The sequence below is a fragment of the Galendromus occidentalis genome, unplaced genomic scaffold, assembly GCF_000255335.2.
Source record: "Galendromus occidentalis unplaced genomic scaffold, Mocc_1.1 scf7180000077524, whole genome shotgun sequence".
Lineage (NCBI taxonomy): Eukaryota > Metazoa > Arthropoda > Arachnida > Mesostigmata > Phytoseiidae > Galendromus > Galendromus occidentalis.
In genome coordinates, this window is record NW_003805512.1 from 2,327,361 (window position 1) to 2,344,855 (window position 17,495).

The window sequence follows — 17,495 nt, forward strand, 5'->3', positions numbered from 1 at the left end:
GCTCAAGCGACGCATCGGTATTGGCGCCGCCCCACTCTCTCGGAAGCGAGCGCTGGCCTTGCCCTACAAAATCGTGGTGGCAGTACCGGACCGTAGCGGCTGGAACTACGGGTCGCTAAACTACAAGGTGCTCACCATAAAACCGGGATGCCTCGTTCCGAAGGAGAAATGCCGTCACTTCTTCATGCAACTTACGGCTGTCCCGATGAGCGGAAAAAGATTGACGAGGACCTTGGCAGGTTTCGAATCAGAAAGGCCCAGGCGCGGGGCCTCGCCAAGCAATGAAAGCAGCTATGCACCGGGTTCGAGGTAGAAAAGTCTAAGGTAGAAACGCTCGCTCACTGAAGCGCGGGCCAATGATGAAGTCGGAGCTTAGCAGGTGGAAAACGCTCCTATGTGCTTTCACTGTGCATTCTGATGCGGGGACTGCGAGCTCGGCTCCATCAACATTTCGTCTAACGTCCCATTGGCCCGGAGAATTGTGAGCAGCTGATTTCAGGGTCATATCCAGTGCGAGACTTTAGCCATGCTTCCGTTGCCGCATGATCCCTAACTGGCTTTCCATCTCGGAGCTTGCGTCCAAAGCCAGGACCGTCGTGGTTCCAGAGTTACAAACGAATTGCTATCTGATGAGGGTTCCCCTGCCGAGATCTCTCAAGTTGGGAAAAAACCCTCTCGAGGAGAATCTGTCTCTTGCGATATCCCGGGGAGCGCCGACTCATCACCGAGACGGAAACCGTCTCGGACGCAGATCAGAACGGCGATACAAGGTCCACGTCCCGTGTTTTATTCTTCTTGTGATTTCGTGGGCATTCGTGGCCTGAGCTTGCGAGAAACCTGCGCCCCGACGGTGCGTTATCTCCGTCTTCCTGAATCTCCCGATCGATGGCCGCCCAAAGCATACTTGGTCCTTGGCGACTCTCGCGTATAGAGTGCTAACCCCAGAATGTTTGGGAAACGTGGCATTCCAGAATGCCCCGATTCGTATCTTGAACCAGTAATTTTATTCAAGTAGGTAATTGAAACCTCCCGAAAGTTTGACCATCAAACAAAGTTCCGAGTTGAGCCGGAGGAGAACACTCGCTCAGCGTGGCGCAACCCGAGTTCTCGTCGCCATCTCCGCCTAGGATACGATTCGATTACGTAACTCTCATGCAGCAAGAAAATTCCTCCTTACCGAGCTCCTCCGGACAGACAGACCAGCATCATGATCGCAACATGATTTCTCCATCCGTCTGAGCAATTATCATCGGAGGCTCGACAATTCAATTCCCGAGTTCGAAGACCAGACAGGCACAAACAGAAGAAAGCCTCTAAGGGAGCACAGCGGAGATACACGATATGAGAGCGACGCCGTCCGTCGTCCCTTGCCAATCACATGCTTGGTAGCGGATCTTCTGGGCTTCTGGCAAGAAATGCGGAGCAATGCGCTTCTTTGTTGAGAGAAAGAAACGGAAAGAGTGTTGTTCTCATCAAAGGAGAAACTGGGAGCAAGCGCTCTACAGTGCCCGCTCGGATCACCGCTTCCCTATCCGGCGTTAAGGAGCAGCAGAAGATATCACGACCGCTCGGCGCGAAGCGCTTCGGGAGACAGTCCCGATGACTTTCTTCCGCTTATCCGCCAGGCACCATCCGACTCGCCGCGATTTCGGAGACGAGTCTCTCCCATGCGAAACCTCATCTCCCTTGGCGTCTGCAGCAACCTCGCTGAACTTACTCGGCTCGCTGCATGCTATCCATGACAGCATGATGGCAGGTATTTCTGGAATGCGATTCCGAGAGCGAGATAGGAGCAACGACAGGAGCACCGCCTCTTACATTAGAAGGCCACAGAGACGGAGAAGAATTCGTCTGATAAATATTCGTCGATGCATATGCAAACGGAAGCTGTGACGGAATCAGAAGTGAATCATGTATCAAGGGATAGATGGTCATGTAGATGGTCATGAAGTCCGGGTTCCCGGCACCGATTCAAATGAAGGAGAGATCTCCCGCCGTCAGAGAGGACACCGAAGCACCGTCCGCTCTAGATCAACACTATTATACTATTATCAAGAGGTCGACGACCGATCTCACCAGACGGGTCGCCGGTACAGCCGCGCGGAGATCTCGAAACGCGAGCAGAGCATGATTCACGATGCAATAAATCGTCTGTTCCTCAATGAAAGCCAAAGTTCTCCTTCTGGCAGTATCAAGCTCGAACTTCGTTCTTTGGTGATGAGCCCCCCCTCCTCCGAATTATATGGTTCCCTCCTATATAATCCTCACGTCGGAGTGCCATGAGGAGTCTGGACCCAAACCAACAGATGCAATGAGCGCACATCTCGTAGGAAATCTACTGGACATGGTGCTGGAGCCTACGACTCTCAGTGTTCGATCTGAGCTCTTCATCCTTTCCCCTACTCGAGAAGCACTGCTTCCCGAACCCGCGAGCGATCGGCTCGATCTTCGGCGGCGAACGTTCAAAACCAGCTTGCGCATTCCGTCCATGGACGTCGCGAAAACATTTGAAATTCCCGCCCGTGAGAGACATAAACAATGAAAACACGTGCGCCGAAAACCATAACATTCGAATACTCTCTCCGATGTATCGCGCTCGGGATTTATGACGAATGACGAATCTCAGTCAGAGTTTATAGTATTTCCGCGGAGATGGACTGCCTTGTCTCAATCTGAACGTCTCAGTCTTCGGAATCCGGAATTCTAAGACGATGCCCAAAGACCGCGTCATGTTCCGAGAACTCAGAAGGAGTGAGTACGCCGCTCTAAAATTAGAACGCTGCCATCGAATCCGAATTTCCTGCAGGAATGCCACCCGCTTTACCCACGCACATGCCGGTGGAATGACAGTATATTCTGCTTTCCAGTCGACCCGATCCTCATGAAACGGTGCAAGAACGCCATCGTTGAGTCGAACGGCCGGATTCTCGATGCTGATGACCTAACAGATGTGCTGCGTCGGAAGTTTCCTGAATACGATCGACGGAAAAGAGCGATATTCCGCTCCCACGTGGTGGAGTACTTCCGCGTGTTGGATGTCGACGAGGAGCTAGCGGAGGCGAATAGAAGCGGTAGGCATCCGGTCCTCGCGATGACAGCTCTGCCCAATTGGGTTCCCCCTGTCCTCGAGATTGGAACCTTCTCTTTCCAGTGAACAACAATGCAAACAAGGCCTTGACAAACTTGTACTCAGCACCGAAGGATGCTGAGGGAGATTCCAAGAAGAGCGGAGCCAGCAATAAAAGGAAGGCAGAAGCAGATGTTGACGGAGAAATTGAGCAAGCCTTGGTGAAGAAAAGAAAAAGAGAGCGGGAGAAAGAAGTTCCATTGTTGACACCTACGGTAATGATTGACTCCTTGGGTATCAGGAGGCTCCAACGTTTCATTAATCATCAATTAGCTGGGAATTTCGCGGGAAATCCCTGCCGGAGTGAGGTCGATGGAATTTTTTCGCTCATAGACTCCTTCCCCACAGATAACCTTTGCTGACATGGGAGGCATGGAGAAAGAGCTCGTCGAAATTGTGCATCTCCTGACGCACCTGAAGCATCCCGAAATCTACAGCAATTTCGGCATATTGCCCCCGAGAGGTTTCCTGATTCATGGTCCTCCCGGCTGCGGGAAGACGATGTTAGTCTCCGCGATCGCAGGACAATTGAAGCTTCCCCTCCTGAAAGTGTCAGCGCCCGAAATAGTGGCCGGAGTGAGTACGACCCTGTCTACCTGTCGTTCGAATTGTGAAAACATTATGGGATGGATGATGATACTGAGCGGGCAGAATGATCCTTCCTTAGGTTTCCGGGGAATCGGAGCAACGGATCCGCGAACTGTTTGAACAAGCTGTGAACGCCGCACCGTGCATTTTCTTCATTGATGAGATCGATGCCGTGACTCCAAAAAGAGAAAATGCGCAGAGAGAAATGGAGAAAAGGATTGTTGCTCAGCTTCTGACTTGCATCGACGACCTGAGCTCTCGGGAACTTGAAAACGAGGTATGAATCTTCGCTGGCATCTCCACTTCATTCCACTTTGAAAATCCTGAGGGTCCGTCCCGGAAAGAATTTTGTTTGGGATTCCGCGGATCTCATTGCAGGTACTGCTGGTTGGAGCCACACATCGCCTCGATAGCCTCGATCCGGCTCTGCGTCGAGCGGGTCGATTCAACCGCGAAGTTTCGCTCGGTATCCCCACCGAAGCTTCGAGATCGTCAATATTGCGAGTTTTGTGCAGATCGCTCCGTCTCGAGAACGATTTCGATTTCGACCACATCGCGCACCTTACACCAGGGTTCGTTGGAGCGGATCTTCAAGACCTCACCCGGGAAGCGACATCTCTCGCAGTGAAAAGACTGATCAAATCCATCGAGACGAGGCTCGAAGACGGCGGGGCGGGACCACGATCCCTTCTGGAACAGAGTATCAGGACACTCATGTCGGACTGGAATCTCAGTCAAGAAGAACTGAACGAGCTTAAAATTTTCAAGCAGGATTTCTTGGATGCAATCCAACTCGTTCAACCATCAGCTAAACGAGAAGGTTTCGCTACGGTCCCAGACGTGACTTGGAAAGACGTCGGTGCCATGAAAGACATTCGAGAAACTCTAAACATTTACGTTCTGTCGGCAGTGAAGCATAGAGAACGATACGAAGCTCTGGGTCTCAACACATCCACCGGCATCTTGATGCATGGACCTCCGGGGTGCGGGAAGACGCTGATCGCCAAAGCTGTGGCCAACGAAAGTGGCATCAATTTCATATCTGTGAAAGGTCCAGAGCTCCTGAATATGTACGTGGGTGAGAGTGAAAAAGCGATCCGTCAGGTATTCCAGAGAGCTAGGGCCTCGGCTCCATGCGTGATATTTTTCGATGAGCTAGATGCACTCTGTCCGCGGCGCTCTGAATCCGGAGACGGGGGCTCAACTTCTCGAGTCGTAAACCAACTCCTCACAGAAATGGACGGGCTGGAGGCACGCAAGCAGGTATTCGTTCTCGCCGCCACGAATCGGCCCGATATAATCGATAAAGCGATGCTGCGACCCGGTCGCTTGGATCACATCATTCACGTGGGTCTACCCAACAGAGATGATAGAGAAGACATACTTCGCGCCTTGACTAAAAACTCCACTAAACCGAAAATAGAGGGGATCAGTCTCGCAGCGATCGCAGATCTCACCGAAGCTTTCTCTGGTGCCGAGCTCGCATCTTTGGTCAAAACGGCCTCTATAAGTGCTTTGACCCAACAGCTCAGAGCAGATCCCACGAAAGCTGTGATCTTGAATGAAAATCATTTCCTCGAGGCAGTCGATAAAATGAGAACCTCCAAATTGAGAACGACAGAGAAGAGAATAAAATTTGCCTGACTGAGATATGAGAAGCGGATTCTTCATTTCGGAATGCACCTTCAATCGATCGCGTCAGACGTTTACCATCAATGAGACGAAATTTCCCGGATGGGACTCGATGACCGATCGTCAAAGCGGGGTCGATAGGAGACCGGGGTGCGCAGGTCTCTGCCGTGAAAATTATCAGAGGTGTCTACTATTCATCGACTGAAGCCGCATCCGACACCGCGCTAGGCTTTGATCTTCGGGGGTCTCGCTGGGTCTATCTCGCCGACTCCCCTGTAATGGAATAATTCAGCAGTTGCGGTGAACTGCATTCTTCAATGCCCCATCATGGGAAACCCACAGATTTGCGTGCATCTATAGTACATCCGTGCTCATTGAACATGATGGAGCCATCACAACCACGTTTTGAGGCTCTTTCGTTGTAGGCCGGCAAGGTTGCCGCATCGGAGTGATTGAAGTCCTGACTGGACTCGACCCGCATTCTTTTCTTCCACAGGGGACTGCAATGAATTGTATTCACGGTCTGAGCATGAGTTTACACGCTTTAGGAAGGTGTAACGTTCCATGTGAAACTGTACGAACGTGTGTACGACGTGTGCCAGAAAACGATCACCGCTTTTCTTATTCTTCAAATGAAGAGGCAGTAGTCGCCGGATCGAACCTCCAGCGTGTTCTTTGTATTTATAGACCGTACATTCCACTAGTTTCACGGACCCCGTCGCTCATCAGCTCAGGATTCTGCTCGCGGACGAGTCAGCCTGAGGGCGTCTCCCCGAGGCATACCGTGATATTAAAGGGCGCTGCCCGGCTCTCGCGGGGGAAAGTCTCACCAGAAGCAGATTGCCGACACATAACGAGCGAGGCAACCAGAAACAATCGCTGAGCGATGTGCTGCTGATATTTCACCGGATGGACGCTGTGAGAGTCTTTAGCGGGGCTGATCAAAAAATCGAGGGACTCGGAGCCGTAGTGCATTTTCTCGCGTACTCGATTCCACCATCGGCTCCATCAGACGAGCGCATCCCTAGAGGTCCCCTCGCACATTGTCCCCGCTTCCCATTATCCTGCATGGTGTTGCTCGATCGATATACTCAAGACCATAGGAATCTACTGAGGCACAAGTTGAGTGATAAGAATGGCTCGTATTCATCAGGAGCGTTTTCTGTTCAGACATCTCCGAGGCGAATTCACTCCCTCGGTCACGCTCCCCGTCGCGCACTTCTCCGTCAGGGAAGTCCCCATGAGGAAAAGTTCCTCACTGCCGGTGCATGCGGACGATTCAGCATTCGGTTCGGGGGGCGCCAAGCTCAGGATTCCTGTTCAGAGGGCTCACCCCTTCGCGGACCTCGAATCCTCGATGCGACCCCTCGAATTCCGAAATGCGCGAGGAATTTAGCGGAGGCTTCTGCCACCCTCTCCTTCGCGGCTTTTCGAATTTGAGAGTGCCTCTATCATGATTTATTCTTCGCATAACGTATCAAATCTTCATAAGGAGCCTCTGTCTCGGCGCTCTGCTCGTCCACGCGATCTGGCTGCATCCCTTCCTCTTCATACGGTACTTTCCAACGATTACGCGCCCACCACAAGGACGTATTGTCAACGCGATCCAGTCTGAAGACACTGTCGCTAGTAGCTTTCGTTCGGTCGTCGTGGTCTTGTGGTGCAATTCAAATGATTCTCCCCTGATTTGTTCGTGTTCTTCCGTGTAGAAAAATTTTGGCATCGCCGTCATGTCGACGCTTCCTCTGCTCGTGCTACCGGCGATGATTTTGAGCGTCTCATTCTTGCCTGGAGACGTCGACGGACAACGTTCCCTCTCAATTAATATTGTGCACAAAGCTGTGCCTGTGCATGGACATGCACACGGACATGACCACGGACATGACCATGGGCACGATCACGAGCACGATCACGGGCACGATCACGGGCACGATCACGGGCACGACACCGGGCTCGGGTCTCGCCATGGGCCGACAAGCCCTACGATAAGGTAAATATTTTTCAGAGAACTCCTTCCTCGTGATCATCTCAAGTCTACCGGCACCAGGAGATTGCAAAGAATATTCTCAATCCCCAGGCACGAGTTCAGCCCAGGTAATAGTTTCCGACGAAAAGCCCCAGAAGTTCTCCCGACTCTCCGCGATCCGGCTCCTCGATTCCCACCGTCGCGGTTCTCGGCGAAGGAGGTTGCGCGCATTGTGGAGGAAGCATCTCAGATAAGGGATGAGAGACTCAATAAGGAGCAGAAAATCTTCCTATCGGCTAGTCTGGCCAAGAAGAGTCCAGAATGGCTTCTCGCAGCGAGTCAAGGCGGTGGTCCGGTTATACACAATATTTCCAGGACGGCTCTCGTGTCTGAAGAAGCTACAAGGCTCTTGGCTGCCAGGTAAGGATCGCATACGAAGCGTCGCGGATGATTTTAGCTCTGAGTCGGAGTAGGGACATGCAGCATATCAGGGAGATAATTTCCTTTCTTTCCCCAAGTTACGCACTGAGCTCCCAGGCGATCGCTCACGAACTACCGCTGGTAGACGTACGCGGAAGTCTTCTCGAGAATGACTGTCCTATAAAGTTTGAGCTACCCTGTCCTCCTCATAAGTATCGGTCTTTCAACGGTCATTGCAACAACGTCCAAAATCCTCATTGGGGTGAAGCTCGTACGAGATACGCTCGTTTCATCGCCCCTGACTACTCTGATGGTGAGTTTCGTGTACCTCTCTATTAAGTGTTATTGATAAGAATTCAGCGCTTGGGTCGGGGAGCTCAGATGTCGAATCTCGCCTCCGGATTTTCCGACCGAAAGGTTTTCGTGAGTCCCCACAAGGAAGTTTGTCGTAGCATTTCTCGGCCCCTCTGACGGAATTCTGTTGACGCAGTGAGGAACTCTCTCATAAGCCCGATCTTGGTCATTGTTCTTCCACCACCGGAAAACTTTTTGTGTCTTGCTCATTCCTCATTCTGAACAAGCTGTGTTGTGATGGCAGAAATACGTCACAGTGCCGCCCTCTCCCGTTCCACTGAAGCTAATTGTTCGAAATATGCGAGAATTCCGCTGGAGTAACGAGCCTTTCCCGGTGTCTCCCACATCGATTACATGGAATCGGTTTTGTTCATGCCGAAAATACGCAACCCAGCGTCGCTTTCGGATTTCATCCACCCATCCAATGCCGTTCGGTACACCCACGGCTTCTGTCAGCTCCGGAAGCGATTGCATTTGTGGCGCTAGACGCGTCGTCAAGGATGTCACTTTCTGGCCGGGTGAAAATTGAACTTCGTAAGCTCATGCAGGGTGGGCCTTGGTCATCGCAGCGCATCTAAAAGACTGCAGGTGGAAGCCAGGCCGCTCCACTCGGGAAGATGGCTTCCATGAGGCTAGGTCTTGGAACCCATCGGGACAGCCTAGCCCGACAGAGGGGCGATTTCTTTAGCCATACAAGGAAACATTATTTCTTAGACCGCATATTTTCGACCACAGGGATCTCGGAGCCGCGCATGAAATCTGTGACAGGTCAAGCACTGCCTTCGGCAAGAAACGTGTCCGTACAAATCCACGGCGATTCCGACCGTCCACACCCCCACGCGACGGTCATGCTGGTCATCATGACGGAGTTTGTGGCGAACGACATCTCCTACACAGCGCCTTACACAGGTAAAATTTCTCTTCAAATCCGTCACATGCTGGATCATCGGAACGGACAAGACTTCGCTCCGTTTCGGTTGTGCCAAAATCATGATTGAATGATTATGTGGCGATGCCCCTGAGGGGCGCAGATGTGAAAATCATCTCAGGCTAGTCTCTCAAAGATTCGGTGACGCCACCAGGGGATGGTTTATGGTGGCCAGTCCATAATCCTGTCGCTTTACATCACTGCCTTCTCCTCTCTGGGTCATCTGTTCGTCACGACCACCCACAAGTCGTTGCAGTCAGAGAAAGAACGTCAAGGCTAGTTTGTTGAAGATTTGCATGCGAAGGTGGACGTAAGAAAAATGCGACAGCTAAACTCGACTCGCGCGTCAACATCTACCTACATGGCTCTTTCGAAAATCGGAGCCTATGATGAATGCTCATTCTGATGACCTTTTCGGTATACGGATGATCGTTCTCTCGAATGAGAGCAGCGGACGGGATGCGTGAACGCAGTGCCGCTGCTCCCCGTCAGGGAGTTCTCGAGTAAATTCAAAAAGCAGGGTGATCGCTTCCAGGGCCGGATTCGGAACGGCTCAAATGCTGCAGCGTGGCCATCGACGACTTCCATCCGGAGTGCTTCCCGATCCGGGTTCCATTCAGAGATCCAGTGTATTCGAGCCGAGCCTGCTTGGAATTCGCGAGGAGTGCGCCCGCCGTCAGAACCGGATGCACACTGGGTCCTCGAGAACAGGTAAGCTTCGCACTTGACGCTTTCGCCAGCTTGCTTTCGAATACGATAGTTCATGAGCTCCGATGACCCCCGAACAACTTTTTTTCCAGATGAATCAGGTCACTTCATTTTTGGATGGATCGTCTATATACGGGAACTCGGAAGCGGCTTCGAGGCGTCTGCGCTCGTTCAAAGACGGCAAGCTCCGCGAATCTCCCCACTCTCGGGGAAAACCTATGCCACCTGTCCAAGACGCACCTGATGTTTGCAAGGGCAGCCACTGCTTTGTTTCCGGTGAGTTATCTTGGATAGATCGAATTTTTGTTCTCTCTCCTGGATTTGATGACAACTATGACTATGGCAAGTTCAATCAATGTTTCTCCCGATCTGCAGGCGACGTGCGATCCAATGAGAATGCGGGTTTGGCTGCGATGCATGCGCTATGGCTTCGAGAACATAATAGAATTGCCTCGGAACTGTCCCTACTGAATCCTCATTGGAGCGATCTCACGACATTCGAAGAGACGCGACGGATCGTCATAGCTGAGCTGCAACACATAGTTTTCTCGGAAGTCCTGCCTTCGCTTATAGGATCGGTGAGTGATTCCGCCGGGGAGCCGATCTCGTCGGTTGAGAGCAGTCGTCCGATTTATTTCGTCCTTCCGGAGAAATTAATTATGTCGAGACACGGGCAAGCCGGCACCGTAGGAATTCGTGAATCAAAGGCCCCCATTGCCCTCCAGGAACTCATGGAGCGCTACAGACTAAGCCCGCAGACGTCGGGCTACTCGTCAACATATAACATCAACATGGATCCGTCAACGACGAATGAAGCGGCCACTGCGGTCTTCAATTTCGTCATGTCGATGATGCCTACGCACTTCGACCTGTACTCGAATACGATGCGCAAAACCGGTCAAATGCAAATGAAGGATACATTTTACGAGCCCGATGTCCTTCACCACTACTTGGACGGAGTTCTCATGGGCATGGCGAGCCAACAGGCGCAGGATAGTGACGAGTTCGTGTCCTCGGACATAACAGACACGTATCCCGCTGCGAATCGATCGGAGGTAAAAAATGTGTTCGAGACTAAGGTCACAGGAATTGCTCCATGTTTTTTCGCATCGATTCATGGATTTGCATGAATGGAATGAGAGAGAATGCAAGAAACATTTATTCCGAAACTCGACTCGACTCAAGAAGGGCTCTTCTTCCTCAGACCGGAGCGGATTTGATGGCTCTACTCATACAGAGGGGTCGCGACCATGGTCTGCCATCGTATCCGACGTACCGACGATTCTGCGGTCTGCAACCGGATATCAGACGGCCAGGAGATCTGGCGAAAGTCATGTCTCCAGAAGCAGCCGAGAAACTTCTCTCGATATATGAGTGAGTTACGATTATCGAAACGAAAGCATTGGCTCATCATGTCTTACGCGAATTCGCTCTGACCATATCGCTCGGCCGCTAGGAACGTCGACGACATCGACTTGCTCGTGGGAGGACTCGCAGAGAAGACGCTCGGGGGAGCCGTCGTCGGACCGACCTTCGCTTGCCTACTCGCGCTGCAATTCCAGAAGATCAAAGACGGAGATCGATTCTACTACGAAAACGACCTACCGCCATCGAAATTTCCCAAAGGTGAGCCCGGTCACCCCTAACATGATTGCGGCATGGAATCGTGACGGCTAAAATCAGTTCGCCCCGACTGACAGGTTTCTTATTGGAAAATTCCAGAGCAACTGGATCAAATCCGGAAAGCCTCGCTTACCCGTGTGCTCTGCGATAACGCCGATCACGCTGAGATTTTCCAGCCTAGTTTGATCCACATGACGGACCTCTTCTTGTAAGTTGTGATTCGAAGTCGCGAATCTCGGAACGAATTGTCGCTCCGAGAAATTCCGTTTTGGTTTCTGGAATTCCGTTGGATTTTCCTGTTGGAGAAATCGTCGATAATAATAGGAGCTACTGAAAGTCGGTCGCTCGTGAAGGAAACAAGAGACAGACAGGAACACGGCTCTAACCACTTGACATCACACAGGAACGCCCACCAGAGTTGTGAAATGACGCCTCGGGTCGGCTTGGAGCCGTGGCGTTCGGCAGCGGGTGCCGACTTGATAAGCGGAGACACCGTGAGGAGCCAGTTCCGGAGAGCCCGTCAAGAACTTGAGGAGCTGCGTCGAACCGAGCGACAACTTCGGCAGCAGCAAGGTGCTTCCGATGTCGCAACTTCACAGGTCGGTAGCTCCTTGTCATTCTACCGGAAAACATTCTGTTACGGGAGCATCGTCCCGGAAAAAAACAAACATCATCCATGAAAGCGTCTTCGAATTCTCGAATCTCGAATTCCAGGCAGTCTTATCAGCGCTCCTCAGACCGACTGAAGATGCTCTGAAAGTTTCGGACGAGTCCTTACTTTTCGAGCTTGCCTCCAAAGGCATTGTTCTCAAAAGTCTCCGGTCAACCATGTAAGTGCCCTGGAATGCATGCCACGTCGCTCTATATGGATGCGGCCGACCGGCCAAAAGTATTTCACACGCCTCATCTAAAGATTTTGAATATCAGTTTCCAGCGGGACGGCGAGGAGTACAACAGCACACTCAACGATATCGTCGCTGCCATGCAGCACCTAGACATATCCACAGAGATCAGAGCTCAATTGATTGCCGGGGAATGTGACGAGAAGATGCTTCCGTGCGACCACACTTCGAAGTGAGTGGGCTGTCCCCCGTGAAAGACATCGAATTCGAATTCCACGCGGACTCCATGGTCGCGAGCGTCGACGACGATTCCAAGTTCCGCCTGACAGAAATGTTCTCTCTCTATTCAGGTATCGAACGATCACCGGATGGTGCAATAACCTCCAAAAGCCGGAACTCGGCAAGTCCTTGACGCCATTCGCCCGCCTAGGTCCCGCAAACTACGAAGATGGTAAGTATCTCTTGAATAATGCCTGAGACGGCTCAAGTCAATCCCAGGGGTTCAACTCCCCGAGTCGCGAGTCCTCCAAGGGAGCTAGAAAGGGCTCTGCCCCACATGGTCAATGGTAACTCTATCCAATCCGGAAGGAGGTTAGAGGTTCGTTCTGCTGCTGGGGCTCAAGTACCCCGCTCTCGAAGAGGGAAAGCTTAGAGCATCAGAGTCAGTCATCCTCAAGGGCGATCTTCGTTCGCTCGCTCTTCGAGCTCTTGTACGCTCATTTCTCGCGGACATGGCTCAGGGTTCTTGAACCCGGGGGGAATAGGGACTGATCGCAAGAGGAGGACATCACATTATCGTTCTCGGGGAAACTTGAGCCCCGTCGGGAAAGAAGCCGCGGCTGGAGCCAACTTTTGAATGACAGAAGACTCTACCAAAAAATATGGGGATTCGATGAGCCGTTTTACTTCCAGGCGTTTCCCAATTGCGGACGCACAGTGTGAGCGGGAATCCACTCCCAGCTCCGCGTTTAGTGTCAACGTCTATGCACTATGACGTGGCCGACGCTCATCGCCGATACTCACTTGTCGTAATGCAGTGGGGTCAGTTTTTGGATCATGACATCACTTTGACTCCGATGGTCGAGTATCCGGATAAGTCCAACATCAGTAAGTTCTACCGCGATGCTCTTCACTTTGCTGTGCACATGTCGCCTGAAGTGAGAGCGAACCAATTAGACAGATTTTTGCTCATTCTAGACTGCAAAAGGTGTGATTCCGCTTTGACTGTGCACCACGAATGTCGGCCGATTTCGATACCGCCAAATGATCCGCATTTCCCCGCGAAGCAGGCGGATGGAGCTGACAATTGCATCAGCTTTGTCAGGTTGGTTATTCGTCTCGGACAGCTATGTTCCGTGTTATTGAGTTTCCCCGGAGTTTCCCGTCCTCGACGCGATGATTCCCGAAGCATGACGCTGATACTCCGATTTCAGGTCGCTTCCCGGACAACGCACTCTGGGACCGAGGCAGCAACTGAATCAGGTCCGTAGTTCATCCTGACTCATGACTGCGTCCTCATGAGACAGAGGGATATTGCGATTAAAAGAATCTCCTACACCATCAGATGGGTGAACGTTAAGTTTCTTGATTCAATTCGCAGGTCACCGCTTTCGTCGACGCGTCAAATGTGTACGGATCGAACTTATGTGAAATGCGGCGCCTGCGCGCATTTGTGGGCGGTCGTCTGAACGTCACGCAGAATAGCGCGGGCGGGAAACCCCTTCTGCCGCAAGTAAGCCCTTTCGGTATTTTCCCAGGTCAAATGCGGATCTGTCGGTTCGGAGCGGCTTCTCATCGGATCGTGCCAGTAACTACTATGTATATTTCCGCAGACCGCAACCCACAAGGAATGTCGATCTCCGTCTGGCCTCTGCTTCATGGCCGGGGACAACCGCGCCTCGGAACAGCCGGGCTTAGCGACAATGCACACCCTCTTCGTTCGGGCTCATAACAGATTCGTCGACGGCCTGAGTGGAGTCAACCCCCACTGGGACGACGAGAAGCTTTATCAAGAAGGTTCGTGATTCGTGGCTGAATGGTGAATTTTCAAGATTTTATGTTTGGTAAGAATTCTCAAAACTCCGGAGTACCTTCCAATCCACAGGACGGCGAATCGTATCCGCGATCATGCAGCAAATAACGTACGGGGAATTCTTGCCGAGAATTCTCGGGAAATCTGCGATGCTGGAGCACCACTTGGCTCTGTCTCCGAACGGCTACGCGAAGAATTACGATCCTCAGGTACGAGACTTCACATCCGAGATTGTGTCGGTGCTGGGCGAGTGATCGACTCCGATACTGACGAAAGTTCAACTCCGCAGGTAGATCCGACAGTCTTCAACGAATTCAGCACGGCCGCATTCCGGTTCGGGCATACGCTGATCGCCCCGTTCTTCAAACTGTTGGGCAGCGAATACAACGATCGCAAAGAGCCGGTCCAGCTACGGAGAAGCTTCTTCAACTCCGACATGCTCTACAGAGGTAATTGAGGGAGGCTATGTCGATAGGAATTTATTGTATTTTCCTGTCGAAGATTTCCGCCAATAGTGAAGGAATTTCATTTTCGCAGCTGGGGCCATTGATCAGATGCTCCGAGGTCTTGTGTCGGTCTCCATGCAAAACTTCGACAATGGGATCACGGAGGAGGTCACAAATCATTTGTTCGAAGAGCGGAGGAAGCCTTTCTCAGGGATGGACCTAATCGCCCTGAATATCCAGAGAGCGCGAGATCACGGACTTTCAGGGTACAATGAATACCGAGAGCGATGTGGACTGAAACGAGCGCGCACTTTCTCGGACCTGTCAGAGATCTCAGAAGCCCTCCGCAAACGACTCCAGCGGATATATGCGTATGTGATACAAACTTCGGTCGGCGTCTACGACCTCCGGAATCGTGTTCAATTTTGAAATTGAATTTCATACTCGGTGAAAGGCTGACTTACATTACGAATTTCAGTCATGTCGACGATATCGATCTCTTCACGGGCGGCTTGGCAGAAACTTCAGGGTACGGTGCCGTGGTCGGACCGACTTTCAGCTGCATCATCGGCATGCAGTTCCGACGACTCAAGGAGGGGGATCGATTCTTCTTCGAGACCGATGATGCGGCTGTCCGCTTCACGGAAGGTAGGAGATCATTCCTCGCGGCACTGGGAAAAATTAGAGAATTCAAGATGCCGTGCTCTATTAACACCATTCCGTATTTCAGAGCAATTGGACACGATACGTCGTACGACCTTGTCGCGGATCATTTGCGACAACAGCGACGATATCAAGGAGATTCAGAAACAAGCTTTCGATCAAGTGGACGATTATCTGTGAGTATGGACCTTTAAAACTACCCTTCGATCGATTAGATGTGGGTAACTCCTCCGATATACCACAGCGGCGTAACGGCATGCACTTGGTAGGGGCGAAATCATGAAATGCACTGCATTGAGCTCTGATATCTTGACCTGGATCCCCGACAGCAGTCTCTCTTGCCGAAACTTCGGTTCATGTTGGATGACTCCGGAGAATCGGGGCAGCAGAACAGAAACTCTGGAGGGCCGCTCTGACTCTTGAACAAGAGCCGGAGTTTCTAAGTTTCGGATTTCTTACACAATCTGCCGACGAGCTGATTATGATACGCTGATGAATATGCGAGCGTTCCGTCACTGAAATGGTCCCCTCGAATCCGGGAGGCACCATCGAGTCCGATGCTTCATAATGAGGTGGAGCCGAAGCTAACGCCTTCCTTTACCGGAAATCTGTGGGAAACCCTTAGATGCTCAGAACGAGTCTTAGCTCGAGGATCTCGCGATGATGATTCTATTTCTCTTTTCTTATCAACCATCAGGAATCCCCGGGTCGCATGCACGACGATCCAGGCTTTTGACTTCTCTCGATGGGCCGAGAAGGCAGTATGCGACGTAAAAGGAATATCCATTGGACTGGGTAAATCTGCGAATATCTCGCCGTGCTACAGCTGCACCTGTACAGCCGAAGGGGTGAGTTATTTCTCAAGGCACGGCTCTCTGGTTTCGAAATCGGCTGCTCCATATTGGACGCTCACGAAATACCTAAATGGATTTCCCAATTCCAGGCGAGATGCACGTCGATACGAGTCAGGAATTGCTTCGATCTGGTCAGAGATAGCAGCCCTGCGGAGATCTTAGCCGATGATCGGTGCCGCGTTCAATGTTCCTTCGCCATGGCAGTCGCGGGAAACTTCGCTCAGAGCTCACGGTACGTTTCTCATCAACTTCCGCCGTTCGCTTGAGCTGTCCCCCGATGCGACATGCACACGCTACCTCCGTCACTTACTCTATTTAATGAACTGCATTTATTTCAGGTCTAGATGAGAGGGATCATGACGGGATGAGCTGTATATTTGTAAATAGATATGTCATAGATGAGTTCCGAGATTATTATTATATAATATTATATGTAGATTACAGATATATATTTAGATATGTTTCATTATTCCCTCTTCGAGGCGTGAATCAATATTCTTCAATCTTGGTTTGTTACTTCATGATGAATAAAGAGTTCCTATTCAAGCCGGAGCATCGAGCATTAATTTTTCTGATGATCAGTTATCAGGTCACGTATCAATGACGATGATAGTAATTATTCGAGTGATCAAGCATCGGTGATTCTGCAGGCTTGATTTCTCTACCGACCATCAATATTTTGAGCGCTGCTTCAAGGTAACTCTTCGTTTTCATAGGTCGGGGACTGAGTGAGAATCACCAGTTGTTGACCCGAGTGAGTTGACCGGATTGAAATTCATTGATGAGTCGGCGAATTCTTCTTCTGCCCCCTTCGATGTCTAGTCTCACACATGACCGATCGAAGGCGACCAGAGCTGTGCACCTAAATATATGATCGCGCTTTGGAGAAATTGTATTCGTTTTGCTTTTCAGTTTTTAGTGAGCGTTCCCAGATTTGGAAAATGTCCCTCTAAGGAGCGAGGAATCGGCTCCGACCTCATTTTGGCCGCGCAGAATCTCTGATGGATCATTCCATGTTCGATGTGACTCCGGCACTTGCAGGGTTTTCGGGCAAGAAGAAGGCAGTGGGACCATCCCAGAAGTTGCCAGGAGCTGTGATTACCTGTTAACGCGTGAGGAAACATTCCCCGTTCCATAATAGTCAATATTTGCCTTCCCACCTGTCGTTCTTCAAGATATCTCGACATGTTTTCGTCGACGACGGCCTGCCCCGGACTGCCTCAGGGGAGCTTCTGAATTATAAGACGGCCGACAAAATAATCTGAAAACTTCCAGGATGAGCCCCGGTTCAGTATCGCCACGCGCGTCCGGA

General features: G+C 51.3%; 2 protein-coding genes across 2 annotated transcripts; both read left to right on the forward strand.

The window, feature by feature from the left end:
- The first annotated feature begins 2,562 nt into the window (after positions 1–2,562).
- LOC100909138 (nuclear valosin-containing protein-like) lies at positions 2,563–5,359 on the forward strand. The gene is made up of 6 exons (XM_003747778.2): positions 2,563–2,751; positions 2,868–3,071; positions 3,152–3,342; positions 3,476–3,703; positions 3,795–3,992; positions 4,094–5,359. The coding sequence occupies exons 1-6, from the start codon at positions 2,712–2,714 to the stop codon at positions 5,357–5,359; spliced, it is 2,127 nt and encodes a 708-aa protein (XP_003747826.1). The 5' UTR covers positions 2,563–2,711.
- Positions 5,360–7,204: 1,845 nt separating this feature from the next.
- LOC100909282 (uncharacterized) lies at positions 7,205–16,531 on the forward strand. Its single transcript, XM_018641126.2, has 28 exons — positions 7,205–7,304; positions 7,442–7,733; positions 7,832–8,046; positions 8,823–8,996; positions 9,551–9,726; positions 9,816–9,903; positions 10,099–10,301; positions 10,449–10,778; positions 10,928–11,097; positions 11,180–11,349; positions 11,446–11,554; positions 11,750–11,945; positions 12,061–12,176; positions 12,274–12,420; positions 12,539–12,639; positions 13,101–13,295; positions 13,386–13,512; positions 13,622–13,670; positions 13,789–13,920; positions 14,021–14,204; positions 14,293–14,429; positions 14,510–14,669; positions 14,758–15,037; positions 15,145–15,314; positions 15,397–15,505; positions 16,027–16,177; positions 16,273–16,415; positions 16,522–16,531. Exons 1-28 carry the CDS (start codon positions 7,205–7,207, stop codon positions 16,529–16,531), a joined length of 4,434 nt encoding a protein of 1,477 aa, XP_018496642.2.
- Positions 16,532–17,495: the final 964 nt, after the last annotated feature.

Coding starts and splice junctions, on each gene's coding strand:
- LOC100909138 (XM_003747778.2), top strand. CDS start 2,712: ATGCCCAAAGACCGCGTCATGTTCCGAGAACTCAGAAGGA. Junction 2,752..2,867: donor GTTCCGAGAACTCAGAAGGA/GTGAGTACGCCG, acceptor TCTGCTTTCCAG/TCGACCCGATCCTCATGAAA. Junction 3,993..4,093: donor CTCGGGAACTTGAAAACGAG/GTATGAATCTTC, acceptor ATCTCATTGCAG/GTACTGCTGGTTGGAGCCAC.
- LOC100909282 (XM_018641126.2), top strand. CDS start 7,205: ATGCACACGGACATGACCACGGACATGACCATGGGCACGATCACGAGC. Junction 9,727..9,815: donor CACTGGGTCCTCGAGAACAG/GTAAGCTTCGCA, acceptor CTTTTTTTCCAG/ATGAATCAGGTCACTTCATT. Junction 10,302..10,448: donor TGCCTTCGCTTATAGGATCG/GTGAGTGATTCC, acceptor ATTGCCCTCCAG/GAACTCATGGAGCGCTACAG.